This window comes from Artemia franciscana, chromosome 9, assembly GCF_032884065.1.
Source record: "Artemia franciscana chromosome 9, ASM3288406v1, whole genome shotgun sequence".
NCBI lineage: Eukaryota > Metazoa > Arthropoda > Branchiopoda > Anostraca > Artemiidae > Artemia > Artemia franciscana.
This window is the reverse complement of record NC_088871.1, coordinates 17,176,589-17,198,677: the sequence shown is the minus strand read 5'-3', so window position 1 is coordinate 17,198,677 and position 22,089 is coordinate 17,176,589. Positions and strand designations below refer to the sequence as shown.

Sequence of the window (22,089 nt, the reverse complement as noted above, 5' to 3'; positions counted from 1 at the left end):
AGAAATTATATGAATTAAAACCAATTACCTAACAACCATAGAGCAACTCATTTACCAATATTCACAATTTGCACAAAATGCAAAAGAATTATGAACTGCCTAGAAAGTGCAGAAAATAGTGTGAAGAACCATATTGGTACAGGCTGGCCTATAGTATCTTTCTTGGCTTTCTTGTACTTGATACCATTGCACTGTTTTCTTTTAATAATCCATTTTGGAAGTTTTACAAGACAGATTAAATCCTTTGTACAAAATATCCTCTTGTATGGAGATTGTTTTACTCTTGTATGTAAATTGTTGTTATTAATGATAATCTTATTCTGTTGCAGTTTTGTCTGATATCAACTATTTGTTATTCACTACATATTGGCCTACTGCTTGTTAGTATAAAATTTGGTAGGTTTCAAGGTGGTTTGATTGATATTTGGTGCACATATAAAATGACACTTGCATCCTAGCAAATATTTGTTGATCCATCAATAAACCATATCAAATCATACAAAATTGAAAACTTTTGAATACAAATGCCAACAACAATATCAAATTTAAAACTTGGGGGTAGATTTGAAAAAATATATAGCTTTTTGCTTGTTACAAGTCACAAGCAAGTGTAAGTTATACTTTGCTTATCAAATAAAAACAATCCAGTTAGAAATCAACCAAATTCATATACAAGCAAATGCTCAAATTTTTACAAGGAATCCACATTCATCAGGGACTCAATGGAATTTGCAAGTTTGCATTAGATGTTTGTCAAACAATTAAAAAAAGCAATAGTTATACAAGAAGGAGAGGGAAAGATAGAGCAACTAGAAAAATCATAACTTAATTAAGCTATGGTAGCACAAAAGGGAGCTTGGTAACACAATACAGAGAGAATACTTCATTCAAGCTCAGAAAATATGGACAAATTTTTATCAAAGAATTATTAATGAACAAAAATCATGCATATTTCTAAATATTATAGTTATAAATAATTTTAAAATACAAGTTTAAAAAAATACTATTGCAATGATGCAGTAACAAGAAACATTTTGAAGAATCTGAGATATAGCAAAATAATTTCTATTTGAAAAGCTTGACATGCTAATGATTCCCTTGAAAGAAAAAGGGACTAAGATAAAGAGATGTTAAATGGCTACAGGACAAATACAGCAGGACCTATTCAAGGCCAAGGGGGAGGGAGGAGGATAGTTATAAGTGGGAGCATTAAAAGAAACTAGGAACAATTAAAACTGTTTTAGATGCTGAAAAGAAAAATAGTCATTAATATATTTCTCTGACACCAAAACACTTCTATATATACACACAAGAGTAAAATAAAAGAACAGTAAAAGAAAAGAAAAGAGCATAAAAAAGGCATTGAGTGGTATGTTCACTATATTGGTAACTCAGTTACATGAACTGATATAATTTTACCAACAAGAGCATCACTAATTCTCAGTTTGTTCAATCTCACTCTAGAACAGGCAATAAAAGGCCATTGTCCAACCTTAAATCCTAAAAGCCTTCAAGAAATGAGTTGGTCAAGACTTTATCAATGCTGATTAGGGCTAAACTGGGATATCAGATCATGACCTAGAAAACCATAAGCAAGATTTCTACAGGAGGTTCAACTCCAACTTATCTAGCTGGATTGATAGCAATGAATGCCCAGATAAGGACAAGCTATTGAACAATTCCATATGAGCTTCTAGCCATTGAAAGTCCAAATTAAGTTTTAAATAAGTCTGTTCCTAGGACTATAAATTGGACTGTCAAGAGGGTCCATTTGAAAATAAATTTACAACTAATTTAAAAGAGAATACAAAAACGAATCAAAAGTAACCATTGTAGACCTTATCTCTGTCAATTCACAATAGGCTATTTCATACAACCTACACACTAAATTTGCACACTAGTTTTTGTAAATTAGGTAATGTTTCCTTCCTAGGGGGTAGGAAAGCTTAACTTATACCAACTTAAGTAGATTTATAAGCCATAGGCTATTGAGGTTTTATCCCTAGATTGAATAAATAGAAGCCAAGCAGCAAGCTCATTTTCTTAGACCTAAATCACTTAAAAATCTCTATTGGGCCTATTTTATGGTTCTTTCTAGAAAATAGGCCTACTAAATGATACCACATAGGCTAAAGTTCCCAAAATAATAAACAGTTCAAAACAGAAGGATAGGCTAGATTTTGACTAGCATTCATCTGCAAACAAGAGAAAAAAATACTTTGATATTTTCATGAATAAATCTTAATGATATTAATTCCTGGGTGAACAAACACTGAAATAAATTGCTGGAGATTGAAACAGATATTAAGTGAGTCATAAGATGTTGTTTTCTACCCTGGCAATAAAATTAATAATCTTTTCATCTTTGATCTCAAATTTCTGCTTATTCCTAACACTAGAGCCATCTGTAAAATTACGGCGATCCTGTTGTTAGATTGCAGCTAGCTTTTCATGCAGACATTTGTTTCGACCACACACATTTCGTTTAATGACGAAGAAAATGGCTAAACGTGTTGGAAATAATTGCAAGTTACACTAAATTACTTATTCCATCGTGTTGTAATTGCTTAAAACAAGATTTCTCTATTCGGACGATAATTATGTAGCATTAGTACAGCAATTCTATGTACCAGTCAACATTAGTACAGTCAACGTAGACATTTTCTTCGTCATTAAACGAAATGTATGCAATACAGGCGTCCAACTGAGACAATCTCTTGGTACCAATCAATTTGGTGTTTCTGCTTGTTTCTCAGGCTTTTAGTACCCAGTTAGGTCATTATTTATCGCCAAAAGGCACCCAGATGCCCGACCTTTTTTTTAACAATTCGTAGATAGGGTACTTAAAACTCTCTATCATGCACTTTTTGGCTGGGGTTTCGAAAAAGACACATTTGTCTGATGACCAGTTTTCACGAAGATTTCAAACAACATATGACAAGACACTGTTCGTTTTAAATTGTTTGTACTTTCTTAAGTAAATTGGTGACGTCCCTCTGCATATTTATGTCCAAAATAACACCGAGTTCCCACTGATGCGAATTCACTCACAACCGGTATTTTGAGTGATCCTTCAAGTTTTTTCCATTTTACTGCAAGTTTATGCGTCAAAACAGGTCAACGGCAGCGTTAAAATATTTTTACTGAGCGCGCATCTGTTATTCTGAATTGAAATGTTGAGCCGGATATTGCAACTAACTACTACCACTACTTACAAGTCACAACAGCACCAAACCGCCTGAGGCCAACACAGCTCCATATGTTCCTCCTCCATCCTAATCTATACAATGCTTCCCTCTTTAGACGCTCTCAGGAGGTTCCCCTTTTAGAGGCTCAGTAATTTCATGATCATGGCTGCTGAAAATAGGGAGTTACAATTTAGATGGATTAGTCGAGGATTTATTCAAACATCGAAGTCACCGCTACTCCCTGTTTTGAGCACGTTTGCTGAATATTGTTCTGTTGTATTTTCATTAAAAATAAAAAATAACCCCCCCCCCCCTATATTTTCATCAATTGACGCCACAAAGCACCTTTTATGCAATGTACAATATCAATTCAATACTATCATGTATATTTTTACCTTTTAAATGCATTTGAATGTGACGTCATATGTATGGAAAAGGGTTTTTCAAAATCGAGGCTCTAATGTGCAGTCAGCTAAAGGGTCCACGTCCTACCCATAACCCACCAAAATATTGTGGTGCATGCACCCCACATTTTGAATCATAGATCTAGATCTCTACTTTTTCTTATGTATTTTGTACAATACATTATGTTTAATAATGTATTTATATATATATATATATATATATATATATATATATATATATATATATATATATATATATATATATATATATATATATATATATATATATATATATATATTAGAGTGGCGAAACCCTATATAGGCCAGTGTATTCTCCTGATGAGCGCTTATGTTGGGTGTTGCCTCTGAATTATTTGTCTATATTATTTTTTCAATTGTTTGGTAAATGACGACTTATACTTATTGACGACATGACTGCCTGTCCATGGATTATTCTTTGTGGTTGATTGTGTGTGGCTATGCTGTTTGAACTATGTGATTGTATGGATGAGCAGGGTTAAGGCCTCATTCAAGTGCTGGTCTATATTAATCACTAATTTAGGAAAACAGTCTTCCTTTTCTCCTTCTGTCTCTCTTTTTTTTTTGTGTTTGTGCTGTTGCATTGGTGATTTCTCTTTTCATGATATATATATATATATATATATATATATATATATATATATATATATATATATATATATATATATATATATATATATATATATATATATATATATCAAGATAAATAGATACAAAATTTAGATTATCTTGCTTAGATATATTCAAGCTTTCATCAAAAAATTAGCCACATCTTTGACTAAAAGGCAGTTAAAATAAAACAAGAACCTAGAAAGAAACATCCTTTAAACACATTTCTGAGAGACAAAAGTAAAAAAAAAGGTTCCACCGGAATTTGTTTCAAGACAACAAACAAGCGATTGGAACGCTTGTCTTTCATCTCATCAACTAAAAAATGAAAATATATATTGAATAAGCTTTTCAGCGAATGTTCTTACACAAAATAAAATGTAATAGCATAACAACCGTAACCATATGCCCTTTAATATGCTTGAAAAATGAAAAGAAAAAACTAAAATTTTCTAGGTTATCAAGCTGATATATTTTTCAAATTTGACTGTAGCAAGATACAAATTTTTAGGAAGCCGAAAAATAAAAACTTTTTAGGGTTTTTGGCTATTATTAACTACCCGTTGCTTACCAATCGCCTATATTAACTTCTGGAAGATTAAAAAAAAAAAACTTCTGTTTTTAGACAATTGAATATACGCATTTTGTAAGCTTTTACGCAAGCGTGTCCATGTAAAGTAAAATCTAATAGTGATAAACAAAAAATAACCTAAAAAACCAATATGCTTAAAATGGAACAAAAAGTGCTTCTATCTATAGGGTATCTAGCTTTGGTATTTAAAATTCTCCATTAAACCTTACAATCTGAGGAAAAAATCATTAGATATTTTTGTGAGACAAATAAACAAAGTTTCACCAGAATTTGCTTCTAAGAAAACAAACAAGCGAATCGAACGCTCAACTTTAGCATATTTCATCTCTTCCATTTGCACAAAAAATATATTTTATAAACTTTTTCGTAAATCATTATAAAAGTTTATAGTTTTCCACCTGATTTTTTTCCAAATCTGAATGTGCTGAAATGCGGATTATTAAGAAAGCAAAAGCTGTTACTAGCTACAAGAGGGTAATACAGGTTTATGAAAGCCACAAAAAAAGAGTTCTTTGGCTGTTGCTAACCACATTCACGAGGTTTATTGCTGAAATGTAGATTTTTAAGAGCAAAAAAAAAAAAAAAAAAAAAAAAAAAAAAAAAAAAAAAAAAAAAAAATCGTCTTTTCGCCGTTACAAACTACACAAGGCTTATACATGTTGTCTACTGGCTGTCTATATTATTCTTCTCTTGGTCGAAAGAGCCAAGAGCTTCTTCCCACCAAGTTTCATTACAATCTCTATTCTAAGCGTTTTCCAAGATTTCCGGGTTTCCCCATCCAGCCCCCCCCCAATGTAACCGGATCCGGTCGGGATAAAAAATTAGAGTTCTGAAACACGAGGTCCTTCTAAATATCAAATTTCATTAAGATCCGATAACGCGTTCGTACGTTAAAAGTACCTCTTTTTTTCTAATTTTTCCGAAATAACCGTCCTACCCCCCCCCCCCCCAGATGGTCGAATCGGGGAAACGACTATTAATAATTTAATCTGTCGAGTCCCTGATACGCCTGCAAACTGCCATAAAAACAAAAAACAAAAAAAATTTATGACCCAAGATGTGTTTTTTCTTTGTAAAAAATCTGACTATCAGCAAACACACTTTATGATCTTTTTCACAAGCTCTTCTCTGTAAAATAAAATATAATGGCTTTATGTTCATCACAATATTCCCTTCAATATTCTAAAAAAAAAAATGATAAAAAAAAAGTTAATAATTTTTACAGGTTAAATGGCTAGGATGTTATCAAATTTTTATTAAAAAAAGGCGACATTCTACGCTAAAAAGTAGTTAAAATAAAAAAAATTTGAGGGGAAAAACATCTTTAGATGCATATTTACGACATAGAAATAAAATAAGTCCCACTAGAATTTTTTTTCTAAGAAAACATACAAGCAAATAGAACCGCTCAACTTCAGTATATTTTATCTTTTCTATAACAGAAGTACATGTAAATAGCTTTCTGGTGGAATTATATACTTTTTCCCAAGGATATCCGTCTCCTTTGATTTAAGGCAACTAGGTGGTTTCTTACACTTTAGATCAATTCTTTCAATGTTTATCCTTTTTTTTTTCTTACGAGTTCAATCTAGGTTACACCTTATGCTGTAACCATGATTCGGGGATTTAAAAGGAACTTATCACATCCATGGTTTCTTTGCCAAACAAAATCACTTACACTTTTGTTTTTATTCAAGAATATTAGGCAGAATGTGAATTATTTTTCCCTATTCTATACCAAACATGCCATAAATATAATTAACACCTTCCAGGCATTCCAATGGCTTACTCACAAGTCTGGGTCCATAGTCCAACAAATCTTCTTTTTTTAAACTATATACCAACTTGTTATTAACACCGGTAACACTTTCGAGACATTCAAAGGGTTCATTTACAAGTCTTGGTTCTTATTTCAAAAAAAATTCTTAGTGACCAGTGACGCATCAAACTGGGGCTGCAGAGATACCCAGGGTTATGTCGGGCATCATGTTATTCCTTAGTCAGTTTACAGGCGTTATAACTCGATACTGAATATCAAATGAGCCCTTCTCTAATATTCACATGAACGTGCATTGTATGTAACGACCTCTACAAAAAGAGAAATTATACATAGGGGGAAGTATGCTCTTTAGTGTCAATGCGACTATGTAGATTACCATCAGCCAGGCAAAACATTAGGCTCCAAATGTTAAGTGAAGAGTTTTTATAACAACCTTCCTTTTAATTCTCATAATAACAGAAAGATTGAATGTCTAATGTGACTTGAAGTTTGACGAAGAATGGCACTGATTTTTTCATTTTTTGCTATATTAAATCACCGAATACCTTACTCTGAGGTTAAGCTAAGGAACTGTGATACCCAAGTAATATTGGTAAAGAAACAAGTTAGCAGTAAATACTACAAAAAGTATTAACATAATTTTTAAGATTTGATACCATGTAACTGAACAATGCGTTTTTATTGTGACGGTAAAAAGCAAACTTTGCTATATTTATACACTGAAAAAGAAACACTATTTGCATGTTTCTTTGTTTTTCAATTTCAATTGAAATCACATAATACACTGATTTACCAAAGACAATAATTTTACCTTAATATTATGCAGAATAAATGACCAGAGACGTCTATCGTTAGATGACATTCGTAGATTTTTGTCGACACTGACGCCAATTTCCGTTGAAGTAAGCTACCCATATTCTTTGGGTCTAAGTTAGACGTTCCATTCTTATTTTTTACCCTTTTTTTTCGTCAAATCTCGCAGCCTCCTTCTTAAACTTGATTATTACAAATTAAATTTGTCTCTATTTGTTAATTAAAACTAACTAAGTTGGTTCATTAAAACCAACTTAATTTTTAAAATAAACTTTGATTATTGAGCAGTCAAAATAATATAAAAAGGGACGTTATTTTTGACAAAACGACTGATATGGTATACAACGTTAAATGCCTAGTTTTTTCCCCTTTTTTCATCTTTCGAGTTTTTCGGAAGTTTAGTATAGTAAAAAGTTTGTTATAAAAGAAGTTAGTTTTTGTTGGCTGATTTGGAACTAATTTATCTCTGGAGGAAAGTTCCAGGGTGAGTTGAAAAGTGGTGACCGTCCTTCCTAATCAATTGTCGTTTTGTAAAAAATCAACTTGATATAAAACAACTATAAAAGTAGATCTGATAATATTTTTCCAACAAAATTTCGTGTTCTATTGATAATTGATGTGTATGAGTTAAAAACAATTCTCATTGAATTTTTTTGCTTATTACATCATTGAAATTTGTTCATCGCCCTTGTTTACTGAGTGTCATTTTCAAAAATTTTATTTGCAAAATTTGCCAGTTTTGACCTTAAAAAGAAACAAAACTCAATTTCCTTGCATTTCTCCTAATGCAAATTGTTGTGGTAAATAAAATACAATTATCAGTTTTTTTTTGCACCAAAAAAGTGTACTTACTGCTTCTGTCTTTTTTATTATTTCTGAAATTCCAAACTATACTAATAAGTAAATAAAACTACAGGAGAACTGTGGGAGCATGAATAAATTCGATTACATTTCATTTCATTTTTTATTTCAATGAATTGCCTCGTTTCATCACATTTTATTTATCAGTCCTGGTTGAACTTCGCTAAGGTAAGGATGCTGGGACTGTTTCAAAAAAAAAAAAAAAATTTTTAGTTTTATTGATTTTATCCTGTTGTAAGTTTTTTCTTCTTTTATATTTTTGCATTCCTGAGGACGGCCCTTGGACATAGGGCCGAAATATTCATTCTAATTTGTTTCCCACTGTCTTGAGAAATTTTCTATTTTCTTCTTGTTTTTGGCGTAAATTTAGTCAACACTTTGTTCGCTCTTGAAAACAGAAACCGAAGGGCCCAAACAAAATCTTCGCGAAGAGCCTTCAACACTACTTTTAACTAGAAGCAAAAAAAAATAATTAGGCAGTTCTTCATAGGTTCCCCCTCATCAAAACATCACCCTTTATGCTAAAGTTTTTTTGTAATTTTAAAAAGGATTCTTATTCTTCTAATTAAACACACCTTTTGTTTCAGGAGTCGTTTTTAGAGAATGGGGTCAAAACTTGAACTTTAGCGTAAAGAGTGACGTGTTGAGGAGGGGGAGCCCCCTTCATATACGGAATAATTTCTGTTCGTATTTAAGTTTTAATGTTGCTCCTTACTTTCAGTTAAAAAAAACTAGTTTTTTTTATTCAATTTCTGATTGTTTTTCAAATAATGCCAGGAAATGTCGCTCCACCTCCACGGAGAATTCTCTCCTCCCCAAGGTTAATTTCTCTAGACAATTCAATCATTGTGAAAATTAAAGGAAAATTACCCCTGACATCTCCATGCGCAAAATTAAGTCGAAAAAAGAGAAAGCAAGACATACAGGAATTTTGCAAAGGAAATGTGACAAATTACTCCAGTATAAAATTCCCCGCTTCAGAAAATTCGAGCCCCTATTCGAAAAATGAATGCACACTTTTTAATAACAAATACTATGCTTAAAAATGGGCAAAATTTATAACTTAAAGGCCCTTCTCCAGAGACTGTGGGGGGTCGCGTCATTTCCAAATGTAAAGTTATTTGCCTTTTAACTATACTAAAAAAAAGGCTATATTTTGATCAGACACTTTTTGAGAAAAAATGGGCGAGAGAAGGGGCATAGCTACCCTCCAATCTTTTTGGTCACTTAAGAACTGCATTAGAACTTTCAGTTTCCGCTCAAGTGAGCCCTATATCAATATTCTATGTCTACTGGGTCAACAAGATCACCCCTGAAAAAAAAAAAAAAAAAAAAAAAAAAAAAAAAAAACATGCATCCATGATCCTTCGTCTGGCAACAAATCTAAAATTCCACATTTTTGCATATAGGAGCTTGAAAATTTTAAAGTAGGGTCGAAATCCTTAATAGATCGAATTATTGAATCTTCTTGGAAAAACCTGTCTAAGTCGAAGAAAAAACCATGCACACCTAAAAATAATCTTACGGTTAAATTTTACCACTGTAAGTCAAAATTTCCCGAAAATTAAAACTCGAAACTTACTAAATAAATCGTCATTTAAAATTCACTTTATCTCTCTCAGTCAAAACCGCGATATGCAGGTTGCAACGTGTAAACTATCATAAGTATTAATTTTATTTAACAAATTTTGCATCAGACTGTGTTAATGTTCAGGTGTCTATTTCCTAGCAAACTAAATCTATTATTGACATTTGTAAGTCAAGTCTATAATACACTGATAAAGTTATTCTTAACTTTTTAGTGGCTGTAGGGAGTAAATTTAGCGATTTTGTAATTCTGCAACCCGAACTTTCATTTGGGTCACCTCTATCCAAGTACCTCTAATCGAATTTTATGTAGAATGACTTCTATAATCCGAGCTATGCACAAGTTGAACTGTGCGCACGTCTAAGCAAAATCGTGGTCCCATGAAATTCGAGTTAAGAAGAGTCAACTTTATTTTATTTGGTAGAAGGACCTTGGTAAGGAAAAGGCATTTTAATTTCGAAAACTTTTTTGTCAAAGAAAAAACCTGATTTAACTAAAATAGAATACATGTCCTTTGCGTCGATTTATTGAAACTAATAAAGATAAGGTAAAATTTAGACTACATTCTAGACTTTCAAATAAGAAGTAGGTAGTTAAATAAGAAAAGAAATCACAGAGACACAGCTAAAATATCTAACTAGTGATAAACAATACAAATGCTGTGTCCATGCTTTAGATATTTCTTACAACCATGTTGAGCTTCAATGGAATTATATAGTTTAAATAAAGCCCAAATTGTAAATCAATATAATCCTTGCGTCGTTCCAATAAAAATAAAATGAATTACACACAGACAGATGAAACTTACCTATTTCTTGGGAGTAAATCTTTTCTTTGTTCGTCGGCATCTTCATCAGATATTACAGGTTGGGGTTTGATCATCTTCTTTGTGTCATAGACGGGTAGATGATTTGTTGGTCCAACTGATAGATGGCGTCTTTCTTCTTGTGCAGAACTTTCTTTTCGTAGAATCTCTTTTAGTCCCTAAAAAATAAAATAGCTTAAGGGTTCAGGATAAAAAAAGGTTTAACTAGGCACCAAATAAAAAGGGTTGACCAAAGAAGTGGCCGTCAAGAATCGAAACAAGTTTATATACTCAGACCAGGCACTGGATACCCTATATTCAGTTATTATAAAAGTTGCATCGACTGATGAGGGCTGAGGATCCACCATACGCTCTCTTTTCGATTTGTACCAATTTGGACCGAAATGATGTACAACCGTCCATAATCGAAACTAGTAATTTCATACTAGAATACATCGAATATGTTTTGCACTTGATGTGTTTTGATTGTATCCAACTGATATATTTGATAATTGCATCAATACAAGCCTCCTAGATTTGAAACTGTCCTCTAAAATTTAGCATTTAACAACTTACTTTCAGTACATTATTTTTGTCCTTTTCTCCGAAAGTACCTTAGCAACAGAAAATATTTCAAGATACTGATTTCCATTATGACTGATCGGAGGGTACTCTTTTTCTATGGTTATAAATTTTGATAAGCAGTACTAGGAGACCAATTTTCAATTTGTGAGAGGAATTTCATACATAGAATGACATTCAGTGTACCCCCCCCCTCCGAAAATGTATACCCCGAACACCCTTATACACAGAATAATACTTTTGTGTAATTTTTTTTTTTTACAGATTTCCGTCTAAAAATGGAAAAATAACCATAAAGTACAGTGTAATTACTGGGACACCAGCAACAATTTTGAAAATTATCTTTTTTAAGTTTTCATGGATAATATTTCTTCCGCCCTTCACAAATTTTGATAGGCATCAGTCTCATCGTTTCTTTAAAAAAAGGATCTAAAAGATATATTTTTCTCCCAACTCCCCCAACTTTTCAACTATGCTAAACAAAATGGTCATCTCAAAATTTTGGACTTCGGGAAAAGGGAGCATGGGAGGGGGCTAGTGCCCAAAACTAGGGGCGATGAACCCTCTCCTGAAATTCTAGGACAATTGGCTCCTAGTTCATTTACCCTATCTCCATAAAATAAATTTTATTATTTCTAAGTCATTTAAACCAAATACTCTTTTCAAATGTTTTGTTTTATTTTGAGAAAAAATAATCATAAAAATAATTATTACAAAAAAAAAATCCGGAACAAACCCCTCTTTAAAGTACAAGACAAATTAAGTGTGTTGAATGCAAGACAAATTTGAATATAAGGAAATAATAAACTCATTGACAAATAAAAACACGTGATTACGATGAAAACGTGTCGCTATCTTTGGCAATAACACCGAAAGCTTTTAACCGTTGGGAAGATTTCCAAAAATGTAAATTGCCTCATCACTGTGTCCATACAAAACACGTGTGTCTGAGAGAAGATCACACGTGTCGCAGGATTTTATGATTAAAATTAACTTATGGCTATGTAGCCAGAATAAATAGTTCAGTATAGAAAGGTTGAGTAATTAGATGGCTATGAAAAAATGATTACACAATGAAATAAAAAATGCATAGAATTATTCAGACAATAGGGCAAAGTGAAAAAAAGTAGTAAATGTAGTTCATGTGTTACTGAAGACTATATACATTTTATAGAGAAGATTTTGAAGCGGAATTAATACATGACTTCTATTTGTATTAGACAAAGAAAATTCTATCTAATTATTTTTCATTTCTAAAATGAGGTTTGAAAAGAAGAGCTCTTCAGAATTTAGAAAAAAAGGCAAAGAACCTCCAGAGCTGTTTATAGAAAACAGGGCTTTGAATTAACGTTTCATTTGCTGTCTTTTTTTTTATATATAAGAATGGATACCATATATAGCCTGTTGCCCAACCTTACGACTGCAGGATCAGAAACCTGGGACCCATATTGCCAAGTAAAGTATCAGTCAAGAAGGAGTTCTAAAGATCTATGGATTAAACTTCATTGCAAGGCCCGGGGTAAAAAAAAATACTTCTTCTTTTGAGCTGTAAAAAAAAGAAGTCTCATTAAACCCACTCAAAAAAAAATATTAGAAGTTTCAACTCCTCCCCTCCCCCCCATCCGTAGCTAAAAATGAGGCTTACCCAAACCCACGTATGAAAAATTGCAATGTCCGTTAGCTTTATTAATGAAACCTCGTGAATATAAAGTAAGAACTCGATTTCATGCTTCAGGTATTCGTTTGTTTAATGTAACGTGACTGTTTTCAGAGTTGAGAGCGATGGACATTAGCCAATTAGCATATTCCATAATTTATCAGAATAATTGTAATAATAATTGTTATTACAATTATTATTATATTAGCATAAATTATTAAATATATATTATAAATAAATAATATAAGGAGCCGGGTCGCTCCTTACTACAGTTCGTTATCACGAACTGTTTAATTGGTATTCTTTAAATAATCCCTGAACGATCATTAGTCGAAAGATGAGCACCACGTCTATGTGTGTGAAGTTAGGAGTGAGAGGATTGCTTCTCGAGGACTCCACTTTCGACCCTCCAATATTACAATTCAGCTAAAATGACTTTAATATTCTTGTAAAAATCAAACACTATTCGTGAAATTTGTACTTTATGTGCTCTAATGTCGGATATTCGTTCTTAGATATTAGGGATGTTCAAAGAATAACTATAGTTCATTCTTGTCCGTCCATTAAGTTAAAAATCCGTCTTGTCGTCTTATAAGCTTATAAAAGGTTTGTAAGCTTATAAACCCTTTAACGTTTGCAATGAAAAAAATTAAAAGCAATCTGCAAAATACGTACTTGGTAAGTTTTGATTTATAGGGGTCACACCATAATTCTATAGGCTATATTGGTTGACTTTCAATCTTTTTTTAACTTCCTTAAACATACTTGTATAATCACAAGTCAAAAGATTAGCATCACATTTATATGGAAAAAGTTGAAGACTGAAAGGGGTGGTATCTGAAGGTGGAATAGAACAAGGAGCCACAATACAGCCCTCTATTAATATCAAACACCATAGCATCTTCAATATCAAATTAAAAGTTTTTTTATGAAACTAAAAAAAAAAAAATTCCAAACTATAACAACTATTAGTGATCTCAAATTTTACGAAACAATTACTTTTTTTGTTGTCTAAAAGCTAGTCCTGAGTAATTGTCAGCTTCTACTGTGTGGGCCTTTTAGGTATATAATTTGAAGTTTCTGGAATTTATCTAGAAGCTTAATTTTCTTCCAAAGTAAGCTGCAAAATCTACATCATTGTAATATTGTCAAAATTCTTTAGTTAAAACTTAGATGAAAATTAAATATCTTGAAAATTAAAATTAATACATCCCTAGGGATGGCGACCGTGCATACAGATCATATAAAGGTCAAATTAATACTTATCAGTTATATAATAAATACTCGGGAAGTGAAATTTGATTAATGTTAATGAAATCAAACAAAATATGAAAAATATAATAGTTTAGAAAACAGTTTAGGCTATATATTTGCAGATTAGGTGGGGGGAGGTGGGTTGAAGAATAGCATATACTAAGAATAGAATAACTGAGATAATTGGGCATAGTTAAAATGACTGATAGTCAAATGACTGAGGAATAGTGGCTTTAAAAGATCCTTTAGGTTAAGTTTTTATAACAACAAGCGGCGAGAAACTACGGGTCCAACGAAATATTCCCTGCTTTGACTATTTTTTTTTTATTATTATTTGAAGATATTGACAGAAGCCTAAACAAATTGTTCAATGCTACTCTTCAATAGTTCAAAAGAAACAGTTCCAGAAAATATATATAGCTAAAAATTATTGAAAACTAAACATTGTTATATATTTCTGAAATTACAATAAAAAAAAGAAAACAAAATTCAGATTTAGGTTGCTTTAAAATGCAGGATTGTTCATTTCTGGAGGAGGAAGAGGACTGAATGGTTAAAATGCAAAAAAAAGTCGAGACACCGAAAAATAACGGCAAAAATAGTTAACAGATAGGAAAACTATATGGATCCTTTGCTGCAACAGGTTAGTTTAAAAATACAGAAAAAAACGATACTACAAAAGCTTTTAAAACAGAAAAACTTAAAATGAAAGCCATGGAGAACAGAGAAAACATATGCATAAAATCAAACTAAAAAGTGACTGAACATAAAAACAGAGAATCAAAATAGCCGAAGTCTGAAGCTGAAAGTACAAAGAAAAAGAAAAGAAGCCTAAAGTACAAAAAAAGAAAGAAAATAAAACATTAAGAGACTGAAACCAAAGATTTAATTGCAAATTTTTATCGAATGTGTTTTTAGTGAGGCTTAATTTTTGTATATTAACAACTGAGGTGTTAATGTTCTGACAATTATAACTATTAAGATTAATAAAATAGTAGAAAATGGTGAGGGGCAGTCATCAAAAAAACAGTAGCATATTTTGACTTTTAAATTCCAAAGTTTATTATCACATTTACAATCAATAGCCTAAGAAATCCTGAAAAACTAACTTCAATGATGATAAAACAATTTTTGTAAAAAATCTACTTAGTTCATTTGAAATTGTACTGTTATATTAAAATTGTAGTCTCAGATATGAAGTCTACAAGCTTAAAAGCCCATAAATGTCCACATTGATATTAATTAAATATTATTTGTGAAACACATATGATGATATTAAACTGAAAACTTATAGCCCTTTGAATAAAAATTTTCTTAAGCCAAATATTGAAAGATGACAATTATAATTCAGGCGAAAGCTTCCCTAGGAATTTGCTGACGTAATGAGATTCGGTTGTACAGCCATTCGGTTGTACAGCCAGCCACTATGGCTGGGGAATTTCCGCTTATTGCGTAGTAATTGGAAAAATTAATTGGAAACACCCAAGATCATACGTCATCGATTCTCTGCATTGATTGGTGCAAATAAAGGAATGAATGTGCATATAAAGGAATGAAATCGTCAAAACTTTCTAGTTGTGAAACTAACTTACGCCAAGCAACAACACAATAGATATTAAGCATGGATCCGAGTTTTGAATTAGAAATACCTTTTGAAGATATAGATGCATTTTTAAATGAAATTTCAACTCAAATCAGTGATGAAGCTTCTTCAAAGGACTTCATTGAATTGCAAGTGTTTAATGAATATAGTTACGAGATAGAAGATACGTGCCACAGTAAGCCTATTGATGCATTTATTGATGCCACTATTGATGCATTTTTAAATGAAGCTACTTCAAAGGAATTCACTGAATTGCAAGCGTTTAAAGAAAATCCAAGATACAGTTACGAGATCCAAGATAGTGGATCAGCAATAGTTGAAAAATATGAAGGATATGGCAAACGGACAAAACAGGAAAATTTGGCACAGAAGAAGAAAAAGAAAAACTGTCAAATGGACAAAAAAGACACGAAAAAGAAAAACAGTCAAATGGACAAAGAAGACACGAAAAAGAAAAAAAGTAAAATGGACAAAGACACGGAACGATTGATTCAAAATCGAAAGGCTGCAAAAAAATTAAGGGACAAAAAAAAATCTGAGAAACTTATTTTGGAGAAGCAAGTTTTAGATCTTTTGCGAGAAAACCAACAGATGGAAGAAACAATTAAAACTCAATCTCTACAAATTCAACGCCTAAAAAATGAGGTCAGTATACTTAAAGGGACAAGGTAAGTATACTTAAATATTGTTTACAATTCTTTTTTAGGCAGAAGAAAGGATCAAAATTGTGTGCTCAGCTATGAAAGAACTAGGAAATAAAAGGCTCCAAAATCCTTCTGGGGACCTCATAGGTTTTATAAGAATTTTCTAATTTAGATGCTGATATGCTATAAAAAAAAACAATATTCTTTTCAGCTTCAAAGAAATTTACAGGATTGCAGTTTGGAAAATTCTCATTTTCTGAATATCAAAATTACTTATTCCTTAAGCTAGTTTTAATTTTTTTGTAAGTTAGTTTTTATATTGTGTTTTATTTTTCTTGAAGATGGTCTTTTTGCCTCAAAATGGGATATTTATATATATGTATAGAGAAAGAGAGAAAAAGAACATCTTCCCAGTTCTATTTTGGCATAGAAAAAGGTAATTTTAGCAAAACCAGGCGACATGAGCGAAGATAGCCTCTTCGTGATACCCCTGTTAACTAAACAGATAATGCTCACTCCAAAAAAGTGAGGGGGACTTGGGAGCTAGCTAAAACTACCAAAATATGAGGGAGTCTGCCCCTCCTCAACCTTCGGTCTTTATACTAAAATCTTAATGTTCTATAAAACTACCACGGTCCTTGTGTTTGAGCAGTCTCTAATAAAGAATTTACAAAAAGTTAAGCCCCCCCTATGCCGAATAATTTCTGCTTGTTTTAAGTTTTAATGTTGGGGAAATTTTCTTTCAAACAGTTCGTGGTAACGAACTGAAGTAAGGAGCGTCCCGGCTCAATAGTAACCAAAACTCTAAAAAATAGAATTTTGATACCAATAGTTACATCAAAAGAATCACATTTTAATGCTGATTTTTAATATATAAGTTTCATCAAATTTAGTCTCTGTCATCAAAAGTTACGAGCCTGAGAAAATTTTACTTATTTTGGAAATTAGGGGGAAACACCCCCTAAAAGTCATACAATGGTGGGCGGGAGGAGAAGTTGATGGAGGGAGGGGTTACGTGGAAGCATCTTTGCATGGAAGAATTTTTCATGGGGGAAGAGAATTTCAATGAAGACATTCAATTTCAAAGACAGACATGCAAGACATTCTAGCCTTATTAAAAAAATAAACGTGAAAAGTTTTTTCAACTGAAAGTAAGGAGCATCATTAAAACATGAAACGAACAGAAATTATTACGCATATGAGGGTTTTACTCCTCGCAATACCAAGCTTTTCCTCCTCAACGCCCCGCTCTTTCTGTTAAAGTTTTTTACTGTTTTAAAAAGTAGAGTTAAGAGAAAGAGTCAAACTGTAGCGTAAAGAGCGGGGCGTTGAGGAGGAAAAGCCCTTTTCATATACGGAGTAATTTCTATTCGTTTTAAGTTTTAATGTCGCTACTTGCTTTTAGTTAAAAAACTATTTTTCATTTAATATTTAACATAAATCAAAATAAAAACGCCTATTTAATATATTTTTCTACAAACCAATAAGATCAATCGAAAAAAAAAACACTCACAAAAAAAGCCGTGGCAAGTGTTGCTTTTAAAAATTTACATAATACTAAAAGGTTGGCAATGGTCTGATATTTGGCTAGACATTAACCATATCTCCATCGAGAGTGTGGGAGTGACAGGAAAATTGAAAGGGTTCTAGAAATCATAGAGCTAAAAACTATTGATGAGTTATGCACTGTGTTCATATCAGGAGGGGATGGGGCTTTACTGATACGATACTGGCTTTGCTGATGACAAGAATAAAAAGATAAACTTTCAGTAAGACAAAAAAGTGCTGATACCTACACAAAATCTTTGCCAATCCATCTTTAGGGAAGATTGTAGGCTTGAAAATATTGAAAAAAGGACAATACAAAACTGTCAAATCAGAAAAGCTAAAAATGAAAGCCATGGAGAAAAGAACAAACAAACATCGAATCGACCAAAAAGACACATTAATAGTAGTAACGCTCCTTGTTTTGTCAATAATAGAAGTTAAGATTACAAAAAATTATATATTTATCTCGTCAGCCTATCAACTTTTCGTTTGTTAGCATATGAATCTAATTTATTTGAGCCACTTTAGCGATTAGAAAATAAAACAAGTTATTCAGTGTTGAAAACTTTAGCGTAAAGATCAAGGTATCAAGGTGGGGGGCAACCCCTTCGTATGTGGAATGATTTCTGTTTTTTTAATGTTGCTCCTTTCTTTAAAGGAGTCTAATATTGTTTATAAAAATTATGAAAAATATAAATATTATCGGAATCAGAAATTATATTAGAATTGAGGTATCGGGTTGAATTGAACCTGTCTTCTCTGGCATTCTAACTTATAATTTTCAATGCAATTAGTTTATACTTGGATTCGTCAAACAGAAAAAAAAATTAATCTAGGAAATTAGAAAGGTTAGTAAAAGAACAAAGAGGAGGTACACGGTTCATCTCCCCTTAGGTTTTAGGTTTTAGAAAATTAAAAGTATAATAAAAAACGAAGAGAGTGGTAAGCCAAAACTTATGGTTTATCCTGCACACTCTATCAGATGAGGGGGAAAACCATCTCGGCTGATTCCAGAGAAACGCTATTATGATAAAACAAGGGTATACACAGCGTTCTCTTCAATGAGAATTAAGGCACTCCAAGACTAGAAACAATTAATTTAATTAATTAATTAATTAATTAAAAATAATAACATTAATTAAGAAACAAATCAATTAAAACAAGTCATAACAATAACTAGTAATCATTAATTATCACTTTTTTAAACATTAAATCCAGTTATATTCTTGTTGAACTGCGTCAACAATTGCATTACAAAACTAAATCCTTGGTTATGATCACAGGATCTCTGATAGATCTCGTTAAAGAATAAAATCTATTTTTTTTACTCATATTGTAAGTTTTTAGCTCCCAACATGCAGGCCGGATTAAATAGGTTAGGACAGGGTATTTTGTAAGACAGTATATTAGGATAGAGTTTCTCTCTCCATTTTACTGCATAGATCCATGAGGAAATTTGCAAGACTCCCCCCACCCCCTCTGGTAAGTGAATCTCATAAATATATTTGACTTAAAACTTCAGTGTTGTTTTTGGGAGGAAGGTTCTTTAGATTAACCAGATTCAAAGACCAATGAGGGGAGGACAACAAGTCTAGGTATATGCTGATAAAAGCATATGTTAACGTATTACATTTTAACCTAGACAAACCAAATCACTTTGACCTTGTTTGTTCGTGAATAGGTCTATAGTTTACTACACTGTATAGGTCTTAAGCAATGATTAAGTAGTGCATAAAGTAGGACAATACAAAACTGTCAAATCAGAAAAGCTAAAAAAAAGAAAGCCATGGAGAAAAGAACAAACAAACATCGAATCGACCAAAAAGACACATTAATAGTAGTAATGCTCCTTGTTTTGTCAATAATAGAAGTTAAGATTACAAAAAATTATATGTTTATCTCGTCAGCCTATCAACTTTTCGTTTGTTAGCATATGCATCTAATTCATTTGAGCCATTTTAGCGATTAGAAAATAAAACAAGCTATTCAGTGTTGAAAACTTTAGCGTAAAGAACAAGGTATCAAGATTGGGGGCAACCCCTTCATACGTGGAATAATTTCTGCTTTTTTAATGATGTTCCTTTCATTAAAGGAGTCTAAATTTTTTTTTATAAAAATTATGAAAAATATAAATATTATCGGAATCAGAAATTATATTAGAATTGAGGTATCGGGTTGAATTGAACCTGTCTTCTCTTGCATTCTAATTTATAATTTTCAATGCAATTAGTTTATACTTGGATTCGTCAAACAGAAAAAAAAAAGAATCTACAAGGAAATTAGAAAGGTTAGTAAAAGAACAAAGAGGTACATGGTTCATCTCCCTTTAGGTTTTATGCCCCCCCCCAAAAAAAATATATTGTTAATGTAAGAAATTTAAAAGTATAATAAAAAACAAAGAGAGTGGTAAGCCAAAACTGATGGTTTATCCTGCACCCCCTATCGGAGGAGGAAGAAAACCATCTCGGCTGATTCCAGAGAAATGCTATTATGATAAAACAAGGGTATATACAACGTTCTCTTCAATGAGAATTAAGCCACTGTAATTAGAATTGGAACTAGAAACAATTAATTATGTCATTACAATCACTAATAATCATGAATTATCACTATTTTAAACATTAAATCCAGTAATATTCTTGTTGAATTGCGTCAACAATTGCATTACAAGACTAAATCCTTGTTTATGATCACAGGATCTCTGATAGATCTCGTTAAAGAATTAAATCTTTTTTTTTACTCATATTGTAAGTTTTTAGCTCCCAACATGCAGGCAGGATTAAGTAGGCTAGGACACGGTATTTTGTAAGACAGTATATTAGGATAGAGTTTATCTCTCCATTTTACTGCATAGATCCATGAGGAAATTTGCAAGACTCCCCCCCCCCTCTGGTAAGTGAATCTCATAAATATATTTGACTCAAAACTTCAGTGTTATTTTTGGGAGGAAGGTTCTTTAGATTAACCAGATTCAAAGACCATTGAGGGGAGGACAACAAGTCTAGGTATATCCTGATAAAAGTATATCTTAAAATATTACACTTTAACCTAGACAAACCTAATTACTTTGACCTTCTTTGTTTATGAATAGGCCTATAGTTTACTATACTGTATAAGTCTTAAGCAATGATTAAGTAGTGCATACTTACTGTTTTTGATGGAATATATATATATATATATATATATATATATATATATATATATATATATATATATATATATATATATATATATATATATATATATACAATATTATAATAAATTAATATAAAATATAAAATAAAAGAGTGATAAAATAATTCAAGATAAATGAACAAAGTCAAAACTACTCATAAAACCAAAAAAAGATTACCTCAAGCGATAGTTTGCTGAGCTTGATTGTTGGCTTCATAATTCCAATATCCTTAGTCCTTTGGCAGTTTAATCCAATTATCATATTTTTGCACTCTTTACACTGGATTTTTCATTCTCTACATTTTTCACAACTCTAACACCATCAACAACTACTTTGCAAGATTTCGCTATCAGGATTTCTTCAACCAAAATAGAACCACCACTAACATCATCGTAAATTTAGGCCCTTTATCAGGTGTTTTTGTGTCATTTAAAATTGGGATTTGCTCACTAGCACTGTACACAACAGGTTTTTGAACTTCTTCAATTTAGTTTTCCTTATTCACTTCACGACTCACAGATATTTCAGAACTACATTCAACTGAAGGAGGCTAAGGGAGCACCTGTTCAAAAGGAGGCTCATTCACTGTTGTCAAAGTTTACGACTGAGGTAGATGACCATTCATTTTATTGACACTTACCTTCTGACATTTGGCAATTTACATTTTCACCTTGTTTTGTACAACTTGCAATAGTTAGCCAACAATACTTGGATCAACAATTGAAAGATATTTGTGTGAAATCTGCTCATGTATTTGTGCTGAGAGCGTTGAGTCAGATATAAATGAATGGCAGTTTGTGACATTGGACTTTTCCGTGAAGTTCCTACACTCAAAGTAAAAGAGGCAGGATATAGTGGCGAAGGTCCTGGAGACTGCACTGGGGCATATGAGCTCATTTGCTCCATTATCTAAAAGTTCAAGTTAAATAATTCAAAACAAAATAAAG

At 32.0% G+C, this 22,089-nt stretch overlaps 2 protein-coding genes across 11 annotated transcripts in view; one reads left to right on the top strand and one right to left on the bottom strand.

Moving 5' to 3' along the window:
- Window positions 1-22,089, bottom strand: part of LOC136031075 (uncharacterized) — a 94,371-nt gene that overhangs the window by 64,270 nt on the left and 8,012 nt on the right. For 4 of the 8 annotated variants that reach the window (XM_065710340.1, XM_065710339.1, XM_065710342.1 and 1 more), the window contains exons 3-4: window positions 21,320-22,051; window positions 10,683-10,858 (exon numbers count right to left, since the gene is read on the bottom strand). In XM_065710340.1, the coding sequence (XP_065566412.1) occupies window positions 10,683-10,858; window positions 21,320-21,403 (260 nt within the window). In that variant the 5' untranslated portion in view covers window positions 21,404-22,051. Of the gene's footprint in view, window positions 1-3,215; window positions 3,358-6,231; window positions 6,921-10,682; window positions 10,859-21,319; window positions 22,052-22,089 lie in introns of those variants that run through there. The other 4 variants (XM_065710337.1, XM_065710336.1, XM_065710335.1 and 1 more) reach the window with 3 other exon arrangements.
- The window catches only part of LOC136031072 (uncharacterized), a 30,625-nt gene continuing 21,585 nt past the window's right edge, over window positions 13,050-22,089 (top strand). Inside the window, exon 1 of one of the 3 annotated variants that reach the window (XM_065710329.1) lies at window positions 13,050-16,420. Coding sequence is in view for 2 of the 3 variants with exons in the window: in XM_065710330.1 (XP_065566402.1) it covers window positions 15,794-16,420 (627 nt within the window). In the remaining variant the exon portion in view is untranslated. The remainder of the gene's footprint in view (window positions 16,421-22,089) is intronic. The other 2 variants (XM_065710330.1, XM_065710331.1) reach the window with 2 other exon arrangements.